This window comes from Diabrotica virgifera, chromosome 6 (assembly GCF_917563875.1).
Source record: "Diabrotica virgifera virgifera chromosome 6, PGI_DIABVI_V3a".
In the NCBI taxonomy this organism is placed as follows: Eukaryota; Metazoa; Arthropoda; class Insecta; order Coleoptera; family Chrysomelidae; genus Diabrotica; species Diabrotica virgifera.
The window spans coordinates 142,157,452-142,174,843 of NC_065448.1; the positions used below are offsets into that span (position 1 = coordinate 142,157,452).

Sequence of the window (17,392 nt, forward strand, 5' to 3'; positions counted from 1 at the left end):
ATAAAAATAACATTAATTTAATAGAAAAAGAACTCTGTGCTTTAAAAAATAAATTCCAAAACGATCAGATCATGTTAACAGAAGTTAATAACTTATCATCTAGGATTGAAAATATTAGTAGAAGAAAAGTTGAATACAAGGACACTGACTTCGGCCCATTCCTTATTATGATAGAGAGTGACAAGGGAAAAGCAGGAAATATCCATCCTATGGATATTGGGAAAGTATTTCATACAATGGGTACGACTGGAATTAAAGAAATTAGTAGAAAAGGCATGAATAGAATTGGAGTAATTTTTAACACCTCCAAACAGGCAAATATGGTACTAAATAGTACAGAAATCCTTGAGAAAGGATTTCTTGCTTATATACCTCAAAAAATGCTAACATCAAGGGGTATTATTAGAGATGTAAGTATAAATATTTCAATGGAAAACATAGTTAACGACAGTAAATTACAAAAAAACGTGAAAATTATATCGGCCAGAAGACTTAACAGAAGAGTTTTAGATAGCAGTGGGACCGTTACATACATTCCAACAGGAACTGTACAACTACTCTTTGACGTAAGAACTCCCCCTAAAGAAATAATCATATATTCAAACTTGGTAACAGTAGATCCATACATCCCTCCTGTACAGCAATGCTTCAAATGCCTAAGATATGGGCACTCACAAAGACAGTGCAGGGGGAAAGCAAGATGCCCGAAATGTTCCGATGAACATACAGTACAAAGCTGCACAGTTTCTGTACCAAAATGCCTATACTGCGATCTTGATCACCTTGCCACAAATAAAATTTGCAAAGAATTCGAAAGACAGAAAAAGATAAATGAAGTAATGGTCTTCCAAGATCTCACCTTTTTTGAAGCTGCCAAGCTGTTTCCCCCAATTAAGGAAAAGCCAGAGAATTCGAGAATGTTTCAGAGGAGAAGTAGGGATTTTCCTTCTTTACTATCCAGCTCACCCAGAGCATTTACTCAAGCACTTCAAAAATCCCCATCCTCCACTCCCCATTTCCAGAGTCAAAGTCATGTGGTCCCAGTTAAAAGGAAAAATAAAGTAATTCTTAAAGACATTAGTTATGACAAAGAGGCGCATAAAGCTCTATTAAATGAGGATCTAAGCAGAAATTTACCTAGATTACCGATTTTAAACAAATTAAATGATTCACAAAAGTATACGGGATCACAAGGCCCAAGTTTTGCACTCTCATTAACAAGCAATCGTGTACATTCTCAGGATAGTGTATTTTCAAAAAACGTTGATTTAACCTCTGATAATAATATGGATTTTGCAGGTTTTGATGAGTCACATAATACATCTAATTTTAGTAAAAGTAGTGTTGACTGAATTTTCATTTATTTCTTACAGATAATATAATATATTATTTTTTATATTAAAAATAAAACAAAAATAATAATAATAGTAACAAATTATATATATAGTTATGATATTTAATATTTTGCATTGGACTATTAATGGTTTCTTTAACAATAAATAAATAGAAAAAGACTGTTTGACTTGTACACACTTCTATATAAATCTAAACGGGAACTGGTGTATGTTTTCAAAAGACTGATAGTGTGTAAATAAATTTATTAAATCAGCTAAGTACTTTCAGCATATTATGCCATCATTAGAGCTATCGTCTTATAGGTGTAAAAACCTCAAAAGAAGAGAAAACTTCGAACAAACACATTCTTTAGTTTAAAATAAACCCAGGGATATAACCACTGGTTAGGGTAAAAACCCTTAAATGTTTAAAAATTACATTTAATGTGTTTTTTATAAAATGGCTACCATTCTTACAAACAGCTGTTACTGACAATCTTTGATTGAAATCAATGATTTCTTTAACAATAAGCAAGATCTAATGGTGTTTCTTAACGAATACGATGTTAATATCATTCTTCTAAATGAAACACATCTGAAATTTTCACAGCACTTGCATATTCCCAATTTTTACTGCTATAGGGATGATAGGATTGATGGATGGGGTGGAATAGCTGTACTTATTCATCAGTCTCTGGCAGCTGATAGGATAGACATTTCACATATTCACTTGCCTGAAAAATGGCAGGCTATCATTATCAAATTTGAAAAATTTTTTATTATAGGATCGTATAAGACACCAGATGTTCGTTTTCGTAAGGAGATCTTTAGAGAATTGGTTCAAATGTGTGATAAACCGTTTTTCTTCATAGGTGACTTGAATTGCCAACATTCTTTATGGGGTTCATCATCTAACAATCCGAACGGCAATCGTCTTGCAGATCTTTTGGAGGAGGATAACTTGTGTTTTCTCAATACGGGTGAGGCGACAAGAATCTCACCGCCTGACTCAAACAGTGTCCCTGACGTAGCTATAGCATCTCCAGGTTTGGCTGTGGACTGCCTCTGGGAAGTTTTTCCAGAGATAGGAGCAAGTGATCACTTTCCTTTTGTAGTGTGTTACGGGCAGGATAGAAATAGTCCCCAAGGAAATGACCCTCTTCAAGATCGCAGTATCTTTAATGTGAAAAAAGCCAATTGGGAACAATTCAACCAATATATTGAGTCTAACATTAACAACATCCCTAATGAGTCTTACACAGATTTTCAAAACCTAATATTAGACGCAGCAAACAGGTTCATCCCTAAGAAAAAGCGTGTTAGATTCCATAAACCACAATTACCTTGGTGGGATGAAGAGTGTTCAGTTTTAATTAAATCAAAGAGGGAGGCAGTCAAGAAGTTCAAACAGGTACCTTCTTTAGAAAACTTCATTAATTTTAAAAAAATTAGGGCACATTGTAAAAAAGAACTTAAATCCAAAAAGAAAAAATCATTTGTTGTGTTTTGTTCCACAATTTCACCTGATACTCCAATATCAGTAATGTGGAGAAAAGTGAGAAGTTTCCATAAGGCTTTCACTAAAGCCTCAGTTAGAACTCCTAGTAATTCATCGTTAGGGGAGGAAATGCTTTGTTCATTGACTCCACCTGTATTTGAGGACATTGCGTCTCACCCAGTGAAATCTAATACTATCGAGTGTGAACTCTTCACTTTAAACGAACTTTCATTGGTTTTGGTTGAACGAAAGGATACTGTGCCGGGCCAGGATGGTATAACATTTTCTATGTTGCAACATCTTCCAGAGTCAGCAATCAAGTTCCTGTTAAAATTTTTCAATTTATGTTTAAAGGAGGGAATGCATATTCCCACTCAATGGAAATCACAAACAGTGTGTTTAATTCCCAAACCCAATAAAAATATAAATTGTCTTTCGGGCTGGAGACCAATCGTTTTATCATCGTGTGTTAGTAAACTTTTAGAGAACATGATAAAAATAAGGTTAGATTGGTATGTAGAACATTTTATGATCCTATCGCCTTTCCAGACTGGCTTTCGTAAAGGTAGAGGGGTGTCTGAAAACATAATTCATCTGGTCAATGAAATCTCAATGAATATCTCAAAAAGGAAACCAGCAGCTGCTGTTATGTTAGACATTTCTTCTGCATATGATAAAGTGTCAATCATCCAATTATTGGACGCTTTGGGAGATCTCAATTTGCCATGGTTACTTATTGAATTGGTTAAACATTTATTGACTAATCGTTTGGTGTCTGTTCGTGATCCTATTTCCTTAAATCTGCTAGGACCAAGAACTACCAATGTGGGCCTTCCTCAGGGTTCCCCTTTGAGTCCATTACTATTTAATATTGTCATCAATATAATTTCATTTTGTGTGCCAGAGGATGTTCTAATTACTCAGTATGCAGACGATGTTGCCCTCTATTGCTCCGGCAACAGCTGGGTGGATGTTGTGGAAAAATTGAATGGTACAGTAGAAAGTATTTCTAATAAACTTCATAATATGGGAATGTGTCTGTCATCTAGCAAGAGTCAAGCAATTTTTTTTGATAGAAATAGGAATAATATTCCGAATTTACTAATATCAGTGAATAACACACGTTTAGATTGGAAACAAGAAGTTTCTCATTTGGGAGTTATTCTAGATAGTTCCCTTTCTTGGAGAAGTCAAATTGAAAAGATGGCATTGAGGGCTTCCAGTGGAGTCAATATTATTCGTTGTTTGTGTCGAACTTGGTGGGGAGCACATCCTGCAACTTTACTCACTCTATATAAGGCATACATTAGATCACATCTTGACTATGGATCCATTTTTCTGGGAGGTTGTGCACGTTCTCTACTTGCAAAATTGGATAAGGTTCAGTATAGAGCTCTTAGAGTGGTGGGGGGATTTATGAGGTCTTCTCCAGTTCATATAATTTTGTCAGAGTGTGGAGAAACACCGTTAGATCTCAGAAGAATATGGCTAGCATCTAAATTCATTTTAAAAGTAGTAGCCTATGACAACCCAATATATGCCTCAATTGAGCAATTTCACAATGTCTTTCTGGGTTACTTTAGTTTTTGGAGAAGAAAATATTTCCCACCAATACTGGCTGCTTTCCAGAATACTTTACATGAAATTCATGAGGTAGCACATAGCTCCTTATTTCCTTGTCACTCCTTTCCACTTAATATTCAGATTTCTCCTATGGCTTATGAAACTGTCAATATGGGCAAAGAAGCAAATAACCAAACCAAGTTTATGGAATGGTACCTCAATAACTGGTCGGAATATAAACTTATTTTCACAGATGGATCCAAAGATAAACAAGGTAATGTAGGTATTGGGATATACCTTAACGAGAGAACACAGTTAACAGCAAGATTACCCTCCGCTAATTCAATTTGCTCAGCAGAAGTATTTGCCATTAAAAAAGCATTAGAGTTAATCCAACAGAATAATTTTACAAAGTGCCTCATCTGTAGTGATTCTAAGAGTGCTCTAGAAAAAATCACAAGATCAAGCTACAAGGCGGCAATAGACTCACAAACTCTCCAACTAAAACAAAAACTATGTGAATTTGATGAACAACATAGAGAAATTAAATTTGCATGGATTCCAAGTCACACTGGAATTATTGGGAATGATAGAGCTGACCATCTTGCGAATCTTGGAAGAAAGCTGCCCATTAGTGAAGAACCAAAGGCCTCCTTTAAAGATTTTCAAATTAAATATAAAGAAAACCTATGGATCGGTTGGGAAAATCGATTCCAACAAATAGGACAGGCAAAAGGAATTACTTATTGCTCACAAGTTACAGTTCCATATAAAAAGGCATGGTTTACAAAATTTCCCAACCTGGGGAGAGGTATAATCACACAAATGTGTCGTATGAGAAGTGGACATTGTAGTGTTCCTGTACATTTATTTAGATTGAAGGTAGTGAATTCAAACCAGTGTTTATGTGGCAGTGTAGGAACTTTACAACATGTTTTATTGGAATGTACTAGGTTCCAAAGAGAGTCCCAGTTGCTTAGAAGGGAACTAGAAGGTGATCCGACATTAACTGATGTGTTGTTTAAAAATTTAAACTCAAAGACATTAATCGCAGTGCAAAAGTTTTTAACATCAACAATGACTCGTGTGTAGCTTGCTTAAAAACTTTATGACTTTATGCTTGCTTGCAATGCATGTGCTTTGTGCTTAGTGCGGTTTTGCGTGGTAGTACTAGAACTAGACCATTAATAGTAGAACTTTAGTTATGGAACTTATAAACAATTACAAAGTTTTTTTTTTATCTCTTAATATTTCAGATTCAGGAGCTATGAGCTTAAGCCCAGATGTACCTCAGGTACGGCTCTTGAATATTCAAGTCTATATTCACGGATCCTGGCCGGATAGCCCTGGCAGCTAAGGCCATTCAAATGAAGAGAAGAAGAAGAAGACTTGACCCCTACTCCCTGACATACACTGGAAGGGAAAAATTAATCCTTAAAAAGGCATGTAATTCGAAAAATAAATCATTTCTATTTCATCAAATCATCTCTTGGGGTAAGGATAACATTACATTGTGATTATATTTCTCCGTCTAACAGTTTTTCTAATTGTTTTTTTATCTAACCTAACTTCCAATGTCAGACCATGTGTTCTGATATTTTAGTTTCAAATATAATTATCTTTTAATTTACATGTATGCACGTTTAGTAATCAGAATTTTAACTATTCTCATCTAAATTTCATTTGATTTATTCTTGTCATCTGCTACTCTTTCTGACGATTAGAACGGCAGATGGCACACGTTGGTTTTTCTTCTTGATGATTGATATGTGTCTCTATTTTATAGTTTTTTGGAAAGAAACCACTTTTCTCCCTCCGGGAGTTTCAACAACCCTCAAATCGCCGGCGATACAACAACGAGGACCTTGTCATCAGGGCTGCAACCACATAACCAAGACTGCAACGACCAACATCCGTAGGCCTGGTGGAATACAGCACCTACAACCCCAGAGCCCGTTGCAGAACCAGCAGCAGTACCATACGACATCAAGAAGATACCATCAGCTACCAAAAGCCATAAGTATAATCCAGAATTGTTAGTTTTTGGCAAGAATTTAAATACATTTGTTAATGCAATTTACTAAGTCATTTTATTTATTATATCTTAATGAACAATAAACATGATTAGTTAAAAACTATGTTTTGTTTGCTTCCATTCCAATTTTCAGAGTTCATTCTAAGGTTAGGACAAGACGAACACACACCTGAGTGACTGAGCTAAGCTAAGGGTGTGACGATGGCTATCTTGGTTAGTTGAGGTAATATTTTCGAATATTGTTTCAATTAGCTGGGGTAGTCCATCGCTAACTCGTTTCAACTAGTATACCATATATGCCACAATATCATAACTTAAAAATAAAAATCGACCTATTTCGGGATTTTTCCTTAAAGTCACCGATTTTCGAAATAACGAATTTATTCCTTTCATTTGCACCATACTGTCGGTGGAAAATAGTGTCGCGCACGCTTGATTCGCAATTAAAAAACAAAGGAGTTTTGAATATTGTATTGCAAAAAACTCTTCGGGATTTCATCAATCGATGTTTAAAGAATATCTACCTACCTTGGCAACATTCAAATTTTCAGTTTTTCACATAGTCTTTGAGGGTTAAAAATGGCCGATTTCGCAATTTTTCAATTTTTAATCGCTTATATGTCAAAAACTATCATTTTTAGAAAAAAGTCACTGAAGACCTTTTCTGTTTGGAATTATCCAAAAAACCTAAAAAAAACTTTTTTCCATGCAATAAAAATAATTTTAGGAAAAAAACAAAAAAAAAACGTTTAAAAAATTTTTGACCACCTTTTGGTCCTGGCAACATGGAAATTTGTTAAAAGGAGTCCTTTTTGAGTAAGATTGTGCAAAAAATCCGAATTAGAATATTTTTCCTAGCGGATGCGCAGTGGCTTTCTGGACTAGATAGGTTTCAAAAATTCCTGAATTATATCACGTTTTTTCACCCACAGCCTGAGGTATGTCAACAATAAAAATTGGTGGTCATCTTCATCTTCTTCTTTTGGTGTCTATTCGTTTCGAATATTGGCGATCATTCTGGCTATAATTACTTTATTAACTGATGCTTTATATAGATTAGTTGTTGTTGTGGAGAACCACTTCCTCAGGATTTTTGACCATGATATTCCTTACGTATTTTTTATGGGAAATAAGCCACAATTTTACTAAAAAATGAATTTATTAACGTTTCGAAGCCCAAATCGGGTTTCGTTGTCAAAATACAAAATACTATTAAAATAAAACAAACATGTTGTTGCTAAGTAAAAAAATTCTTCTAATAATTTATTTAATCTGACTTATTTATATTGGCAATTCAGACGTATATTATACATTTTAAAGTAGAAGACTTTAAAATGATATCGCCAATATTTATGAGTTGCGTTCCTGGGACGACTTTACTAAAAGATAGTTCATTCGATTACATGAAATCAATCCCAACTCAAGAATATCCGTCGCAAAAAAAAATCATAGCATGTGATCTGTCTTTAAAAAGACAACCAAATGCAACGATGACAGTAAAATTCTCGCGTTAGAGATTCCATAGTAAATTCCATAGAAACGTTAATAAATTCATTTTTTAGTAAAATTGTGGTTTATTTCCCATAAAAAATACGTAATTATAAAAATGCCACAAGGAAATAGCTTCAGAACAACATGATATTCCTCTTCTCCAAATTCCGCGTTTTCCGAATAATCCTTTAAAGATTATAGGCCTGGATCCCGCGTACCAAAAAAAGTTGATTAATAGCAAGCTGAAAATTTGTTAATAGCCTATCGGTGTCTAGTCGGACAAACTTTGATGTACGGGAACACTGGAACAGGGGAAGTTTTAATTGTGGAACAGTTTAAAAATTTGGAACGTCAGATTACGAAAACGCTACATGTATTTGGTCGGACAGAACTTCCAATTGATTTGTTACTGTTTCATTAAACTCTCATGCAAAAATCAGACTGCTATTTATCACCAATATAATTCCCTGTCATTTGACATGTTCTTAGTGTTGGACTCATTAAAATGCCCAGTTGGTGATGAATACCAGTCTGATTTTTGCATAAGAGTTTAATGAAATGGTAACAAATAAATTAGAAGTTCTGTCCGATAAAACACATGGAACGTTCTCGTAGTCTGACGTTCCAAATTTTTAACATGTTCCACAATTAAAACTTCCCCTGTTCCAATGTTTCCATACATCAAAGTATGTCAGACTAGACACCGTTAAGTTATTAACAAATTTTCAGCTTCCTATTAATCAACTTTTTTTTGGTAACCGGGATCCAGGTCTATTTTTTTCAGTAATCTTAATTAGCAAAATACGAGGAAAAGTTATTTACCAGCAATTTTATTGCTGGAATCGAATCTTATGATTGCGTATATTAATAATATAGTCCAAAGTCCGCAGATAGTGTGCTACTTTTTTTATAAACAAAATGGCGCCCGAAAATCGTGTTTTTTCAATTTTTGCTCTATAACTCCAAAGATTTTAACTTTACACCAAAAACATCCAAATAAAAATTCGCCGTAATTAAATTCTGCATAGAGACGTGTTTTTCCCGATTTACTTCAACGAAAATTTTCCCCGGAAAATGCGGGATTTTTAAACAAAATCTTTAATTTTCAACTAAAATTTTAAATAAGTAATTGTTTATCAATAATTAAATAACTTGGTAATATAAAAGCTCTTTTCGTGTAGATTATAATTCCAGAAGCCGATGGAAATTGAATCAACAGTTTAGCAACAATTGAATTGCGGTCGCTATAATAACCACAATAATTATGATACATAAGAATAACAAAACAAAAGCAAGTTTGACATTTAATAATGCGTTAGTTAGATGGCTCTACTCGAGTTACTTGGAGCAAAAAAAGAATGAAGAAAATTGCTCCATGGGAAGCCGAGAAAATGCATTGTTTTAACGTATACCGATTTTGAACTTTGAGATTACATTTTCTCCAATCTAATTTTTGTTTGGAATTTTGCTTTTTGTCAATTTTCACTCGTAATATCGATAGTTTTTATTATAATAATATATGTTATGAGTATTTTAAAGATTTAAAAATTGGTGTGGAGAAAGTGGAACGAAATAAAAAGGTGATGGTTTGATCTTTGCGGTAAATGCCGGTCAAATTTGACCGGTTGTATCTCAGGAACCACTCATCACAATTAAACGTTTTTTCTTTTAGAAGAAGCGTCCTGGCGCTTTTTTTCCAATACCGTTTTCATAATTTAATTTAATATTTCCTGAGATATTCCATTTGTTTATAAGCCAAAAAATTGTTTATAATTTTAAAATATTCCTGAGGCCGCTTAACTAGTCCAATTTCAATTCTGTAAAGTACACTCGATAGGTACAATGTCTTTTTATACAAAAATCATAGTTATTCTTATGTATTATAATTATTGTGGTTATTATAGCGAAAGTAAATTTTTAATTAACAATTCAATTGTTGCTAAACTGTTCATTAAATCTTCATCGGCTTCTGGAATTATAATCTATACGAAAAGAGCTTTTATATTACCAAGTTATTTAATTATATTGATAAAAAATTACTTATCTAAAATTTTAGTTGAAAATTAAAGATTTTGTTGGAAAAACCAGCATTTTTTGGGGAAAATTTTTGTCCAAGTAAATCGGGAAAAAACACGTCTCTATGCAGAATTTAATTACGGTGAATTTTTATTTGGGTGTTTTTGGTGTAAAGTTAAAATTTTTTGAGTTATAAAGCAAAAATTGAAAAAAACACGATTTTCGGGCGCCATTTTGTTTATAAAAAAAGTAGCCCACTATCTGCGGACTTTGCATACCTATATTATTAATATATACAATCATAAGATTCGATTCCAGCAATAAAATTGCTGGTAAATAACTTTTCCCAAAAATGGCCTATTCTCCGATAATCTGCCCAGACTATGGATCATTCCACGAACATACGCCTGTTTTGGATTACTTCGACAACGAAGATTTTACTGTGCAACATAAGAAGTACGCAAGTAAATGGCGCTAATAATTATTCCAATAAACAACAATGTAATTTGCAATTTACTTTCGTTCTTCTTATTTTACACAGTAAAATATTCGTTGTCGAAGTAATCCAAAACAGGCGTATGTTCGTGGAATGGCCCATATCTGTATTTAGTGCCGTTTCTCATTATGTGTCCGAGATATTCTAACTTTCTCCTTTTAATCGTATACATCACTGCTCTTTATTTCCCCATTCTTTTTAGTACAGTCTCATTGGTCATCTTCCGTCCATGATATCCTTAGGACTCACCTGTATAGCAGGCGATCCTGGCAGGATCGCCATATCTTGGTACTGAGCGTTATTACCCCCGATGATGGGGTTGACTAAGTTGAAACACTAATTACCGAAATATATTTATTTAAGTCACAATGTACGACAGTAACTAGTTGGTGTCGGGATGGATAATGTCTCTACTCTAACCACGTCGGTTTCTGAATAATGAATAATCTCTTTCTTTACTTTCTACGAATCTAAATAAATCCCAATTGCTTGTTATGATTGACCATACTTGAATGTGACCGTGAATTACTAATAGCAGTATAATTGATGACTTCGGGGTTTTCAAAATGCGTGGCCTAGATTACAAAATCAATGTCACCCATTTACGAAATCCAAACAATGTATGTAAATAATATTTGCTTAAGACTTTTAAAAATTAAATCGATATGGACTAACTCTTATTTTTTGGATGCTAATATAAATCCTTTACAGCCACATCTCGGAAGCTTCAAGTTTTTTCTCCATTGCTTCAGTGAGTGTTCAGGATTCAACTCCGTAGTATAATTTTGAGAAGATATAAAATCGTAATAGCCATACTTTTATCTCTAGATTAAGGTTGTGGCTTTTAAAGAGTTTGGTCACGTTGTTGAATTCACTTCACTCCAAGCCTTCTCTATTTTACATTTTACTTCTTGTGAGTGATCCCATCGTTCGTTTACTATTGTTCCAACATAGGTAAACTGTTTTACTCAGTCCACTGGTGTATTCTTGATAATCAGTTGGACGTCTCTAATTTTATTTTTGCTGATGACCATAAATTTAGTTCTTGATATGTTTACTTGTGGTCCAAATCTTTCACTTACTTCATTTACTTAATTTATAAGTTGCTGTAAACTGTTTAATCTGTCTGCAAAAATAATGTGTTATCTGCATAGCGGATGTTGTTAAGGCGTTCTCCATATAGGAGTACATATTCCATGTTCGCAATTCAAGTCATCTTCATAAAAGAACTCAAAATGTGGAAGAACGCAGACTAATTATTGTCGAAATCTATTTTAAAGTTAAGACATTTTTTTTATTTCTTATTAAAATTATATTTCCTATTTTATTTAGAATATTTTTTAGTTGAACGGTGAAGTCAATAAAGAAAGCAATATTTAATAGTTTGCTTGTATTTCATATACAATTTCTACTTGACATTAGATTTTAATCTCGTTTTTAGTATAAATTTTATATCAGTAGTTTCCTTTCATCGTCTTGTGGACATTTTTCTGTTAATTATTATATAGTAAAATCACATAAATATACAATAACTATTTATAATATGTGTTTCCATATTACTTACAGGTTTGGAAGTATAAGAAATAAAGATTCAGGATATAAATCTTGTAATGCAACAAATGTTGAATACTTTAAAATAGTGTACTGTTTTTGAGTCTCACAAAAGAGGAACAATGGTCAATTACAGATTGCATTAAAAATATGCATACATACCTCATATTTTCTCTTTGCTTGTTCAATACTGTCGTTCGGATCATCGTTAGCCAAAAGTTGTTCTTTGTCTTTAATCCACTTTTCAAAATCATCACACTCTTTGTAAAAGGTAAATAACTTTACCGCATCTGCTAATAAAGCTTGCCTCTTAGCTGCCAAATCTTGAAGCTGTGCATAAGAATCGTTGATAGTCTTTTGTCTCTTAGGTACACTGTCCGTATCGTCAACTTTTCTTTTTTGTGCTCGAGGTAGCTGTCTTAGAACCTTGACTGGAACTTTAGTATTAACCAATTTTGTCTTTTTGACTTTTTGAACAGATTTTACGACCTAAAACAGAGATATATTATGCATACATAACTTGGAAATAATTTAGTCATTAAAATTTGGCTAATTAGTATATATGACACAAACTGGAAAAGCTGAAGAACTGAAAAGCTGCAGGTAAGGACGGATTAATTAACAACAATTAACAACATTAATTAACAAAATCATAAAACACAATAAAATACCGGAAGAATGGAGAACGAGCGAACTAATTTTATTGTTCAAAAAAGGAGATAAAAAGCAACAAGAAAATACTACCTTAAAACATACAACTAAAATTCTATAAGAACTAATGAATCAAAGGATAAGTTTAGCAGATGAATAACAGGGTTTTCGTACTGGAAGAACGTGTACAGATGCAATATTCGTCATAAAGAAAATTACTGAGAAATCACTAGAGTATATTAGACCAGCATTTCTATGTCTGATTTACTTCAAGAAATCATTTGACAGAATAAGACTCAAATATGTAATTCATCTTCTGTATAATAGAGAAGTCCCTTTAGATATCATAAAAACTATTGAAAACATCTACCAAAACAGCAAAATGGAAGTCAGAGTAGATGGACAACTTACAGAACCTATAGACATAGACAGTGGAATAAGGCAGGGAGACTCATTGAGTCCTATACTCTTCAATTTAATCATGGATGAAATCATCAAAAACGTCAACAAAGGAAGAGGATACAGAATGGGAAACAAAGAGGTAAAAATGCTCTTCTACGCAGACGACGCGATATTGATAGCCCAAGATGAAGATAGTCTGCAAAGATTAGTCCACAGATTTAACATAAGAGCAAAATAATTCAATATGACAATTTCGTCTCAGAAAACTAAAACAATAATAATCAGTAAAGAACCAATCAGAAGGAAAATAGAAATTGATTGTATCAGTATTGAACAAGTAATGGAAAAAATACCTTGGAATTACATATATATCAAAACTCTTCACTCTTCACTACTATACTCTTCAATTTAATCATGGATGAAATCATCAAAAACGTCAACAAAGGAAGAGGATACAGAATGGGAAACAAAGAGGTAAAAATGCTCTTCTACGCAGACGACGCGATATTGATAGCCCAAGATGAAGATAGTCTGCAAAGATTAGTCCACAGATTTAACATAAGAGCAATATAATTCAATATGACAATTTCGTCTCAGAAAACTAAAACAATAATAATCAGTAAAGAACCAATCAGAAGGAAAATAGAAATTGATTGTATCAGTATTGAACAAGTAATGGAAAAAATACCTTGGAATTACATTGTCAAGCTACGGAGACCTAGACAAAGAAGTGATAAATCAAGTACAAGAAGCAAAAGATTGCCAGGATGTCTCAATAGCACTATATGGCGAAACTGACATATTAACACTGAGATGAAGTCAAGAATTTATAAAACCAGTGTAAGACCAATAATGACATATGCATCAGAAACAAGACCCTATACAGCCACAACAGAAAGACTATTGGAAACGGCAGAGATGAGAGTACTGAGAAGGATTACAGGATATACGCTGAGAGATCGAAAAAGGAGTGAAGACAATGTAACGGACAGTGTATAACTGAGTGGACACTAAATAGAAAAAAAAAAAAGAATGGAATAACCACATAAACAGAATGGGGGAGACACGTGTGTTCAAAATAGCAAGAGATAAATCACCAATCGGTAGAAGAAGTATCGGCCGACCGCGCAAAAGGTGGAGTGACAAACTTCCATAGACGTATCTATCCGCCAATGAACAAGCAGAATTGCTTATAAAGAGGAAGAAGAAGACACAAATTTGAGTCGATGAAAAATTTATTTATAGACAAGGCGAAAACGGTGGGTTCGTTGGGAAAAATATTCCCGTGAGATTTTTTTGCATAATCACATTCGTGAGACACCCCAGAATAAGGTTCAATAAGTCGCCCACGCGAAAAGTGGTCCAAATTTTTTTTAACAATTTTTTTTAATCAAATTGCAAAAATCAATATTTTTGGCCCGGACAATTTTTTTTTAAGTTTTATGGACCATTCTGGACAAAAAAGGTGTGTTATATTTTTTCTCTAAAGTTGATCGTTTTCGAGTTATAAGCAGTTTAAAATTTAAAAAACGCGAAAATGGCCATTTTCAAGGCTTAATAACTCGGTTAAAAGTTATTATTATGAAAGTCAGAAAGTGACTAAATCAAAGTTTAAAGCCCCCCTACAAGATGCTGAAGAAATTTTTGTCATTATTTTATTACTAAGCTGTTATTTTTAAGTAATAATAATGAGCGCCATGCACGTGTTAGGCGGCCGTAAATGCTGAGTGCGAGAGAGATGCCATTCCGGCAATCCACTTGTGCATCTTACTCGCACTCACATTTACAGCCGCGTCAATACGATCTAACCGCTCGTTGTTATTACTTAAAAGTAACAGCTAAGTAATGAATTAATGACACAGATTTCTTCAGGATCATGTAGCGGGGGCTTCAAACTTTGATTTAGTCACTTTCTGACTTTCATAATATGTAATAACTTCTAACCTAGTTATTAAGACTTGAAAATGGTCATTTTCGCGTTTTTCAAATTTTAAGTTGCTTATAACTAGAAAACGATCAACTTTAGAGAAAAAATATAACAGACCTTTTTTGTCCAGAACGGTCCAAAAAACCTAAAAAAAATTGTACGGGCCAAAAATACTGATTTTTGCAAATTGATTAAAAAAAATTGTTAAAAAAAATTTGGACCACTTTTCGCGTGGACGACTTCTTGAACCTTATTCTGGGGTGTCTCAGAAACGTGATTATGCAAAAAAATCTCTTGGGAATATTTTTCTCAACGTTTTCGCCTTGTCTATTAATTGATTTCTGATGAATACAATTTTGAGGAGTAAATAAAATATAAGAAATGTAAACAACAACAATTAAAGATACAATGAATGGTAGTGCAAATTTTTCAATCAGTGGATCCTTCCTATCTTGACATATGGATACATATGACAAATACAAACAAACTAGCCACAGAAGAAAGAGCAAGGGAAATGACAATGTTACACACTGCCAGACAAAAATTCGAACGTTGAAACGCCACAATACAACATTGGAGACCTTACAAAGGTAGACGAATAAGACGAAGACCACAGATTAGATGGTTAGATGACATAAAAAAAGCCGGAACAAATTGGAAGCATGTTGCTCAAGATAGAGATCGATGGAATTAGTTGACAGAGGCCTATGTCCAAAAATGGACGATATAATGCTAAAAAGAAGAAATACAGTAGAACCCCGTAAATCCGAACCCCGCGAATCCGAACTTTCGGCAAATCCGAACCAACGGAAAGTGAAAAAAATTTAAAAATTCAAGACAAAAACTTAAAAACATGTTTATTATACAGAGTAAAGCCAGAAAATTGGACAATGTAGGATTACTAGGACTTTGACATTTAAAATTTCTTAAAAATAAATATTATACTTTAATATATAGGTGTTTATAAAGATTAAACACAAACTTACTTTGGTTCTCTCGTAGTCAACTTGAGTCGAAAAATATTGTCCACACTCTTGCGAGAACCTTTGGCTACTCAAAATCACAATGAAAGCTTTGAACTACTAGTTAAGGCTAACTTTCGGATAATCCGAACTTTTCGGAATCCGAACAGGCTGTCCCCCCAATTAGTTCGGATTTGCGGGGTTCTACTGTAGATGAACAAAGTTTGGATACAGGGATAGTTGAATATTATCAAAAAGATGTATATTATAAGGGTGACTTAAACCTATATTATAGAAACATAATTTTGATTTTACTCATATAATGCGTATAAATACAGCCTTATTCGGAAATGTGAATGATGTGAATTAAACTGGGATGATGTTCCTTATACTTGTCCAAAAAATATCAACACTGAGAAAAAAAGTTATTTGCGTCAGCTCTATTTATGATCATCACTGTATCTAACAATAAAACACTGAAAACGTTTGTTTTCTATACTTCCACAAAATTTATTATAACTATGTGACTACAGCTGTTTCGGTAGAAGTGATTTAGTTTACTATGGGTTTGCCTTTTTAAAGTCTTTAACTGAAGAGGTTGAGGAGTGGGGAGCTGTTTGTCTCGAGTTGGTCATTCAGAATTATATCTGTATTTTTTAATTTATTAATTTCCATAGACTCTAATTAAGCCTAATAGGCCTTTGTTTTGAATAGGCAGAATTTGAAACTCTTATTAAAATAATGATTATGATCTAGAAGGTGAAGTGCATATGTAGAAGTGTCTGTTTTTCTATTGTTGAAAGCCCTTTTGTGTTCTGCTATCAGTTTGTCAAAGGTTCTGCCAGTTTGACCGATGTAAGTTTTCGGACAGTCGCCACAAGTTAGTTGTAGACACCACTCTGTAGTTGTTTTCTCTCTCGGCTCTTATTGTTCTTAATATATTTGCTTAAGTTGTTGTTAGTTCTGAAAGCTGGTGTTATTCCTTTCTTTTTTATGTATCTCGCTATTTTTGTTGTTATTTTGCCAGTATATGTGATAGAGCAGAAGGTACTGGGTTCTTTCTGTGGTGGTGGATAGACTAATTTCAGGGCTTTCTTATGGAGTTTTTGGTTTAAAGTTTTATTAATTGTTTGTTCGTTATAGCCATTGTTTCAGAACAATGTACATTGACAACACAGAATAAGTCCTCAAACTTTCTAGATGTAACAATTACCAGACTACACAAGAAAGATGGGTTCTCCCGTTCTCCGTATATCATAAACCTACCCATACTGACACAACTATACACAATTCATCATCCCATCCTACACAACACAAATTAGCAGCCTACCATAGCATGATACATAGACTGACAGAAATTCCCATGTCAAAAAATAACTTCGAAATAGAACTGAACATCATTAAACAAATAGCAGTAAACAATGACTATAAAGAACAAACAATTAATAACATTTTAAACCAAAAAC

At 33.6% G+C, this 17,392-nt stretch overlaps 1 protein-coding gene and 1 long non-coding RNA gene across 5 annotated transcripts in view; one reads left to right on the forward strand and one right to left on the reverse strand.

Moving 5' to 3' along the window:
• LOC114336756 (spectrin beta chain, non-erythrocytic 1) overlaps nucleotides 1–17,392 on the reverse strand; it is a 415,003-nt gene that overhangs the window by 133,990 nt on the left and 263,621 nt on the right. For all 4 annotated transcript variants that reach the window (XM_028287129.2, XM_028287131.2, XM_028287128.2 and 1 more), the window contains exon 8: nucleotides 12,147–12,473. In XM_028287129.2, the coding sequence (XP_028142930.1) occupies nucleotides 12,147–12,473 (327 nt within the window). The remainder of the gene's footprint in view (nucleotides 1–12,146; nucleotides 12,474–17,392) is intronic.
• LOC126886356 (uncharacterized) lies at nucleotides 5,793–6,475 on the forward strand. The gene is made up of 2 exons (XR_007698574.1): nucleotides 5,793–5,889; nucleotides 6,182–6,475. It is a non-coding gene; the product is annotated as an uncharacterized LOC126886356 (long non-coding RNA).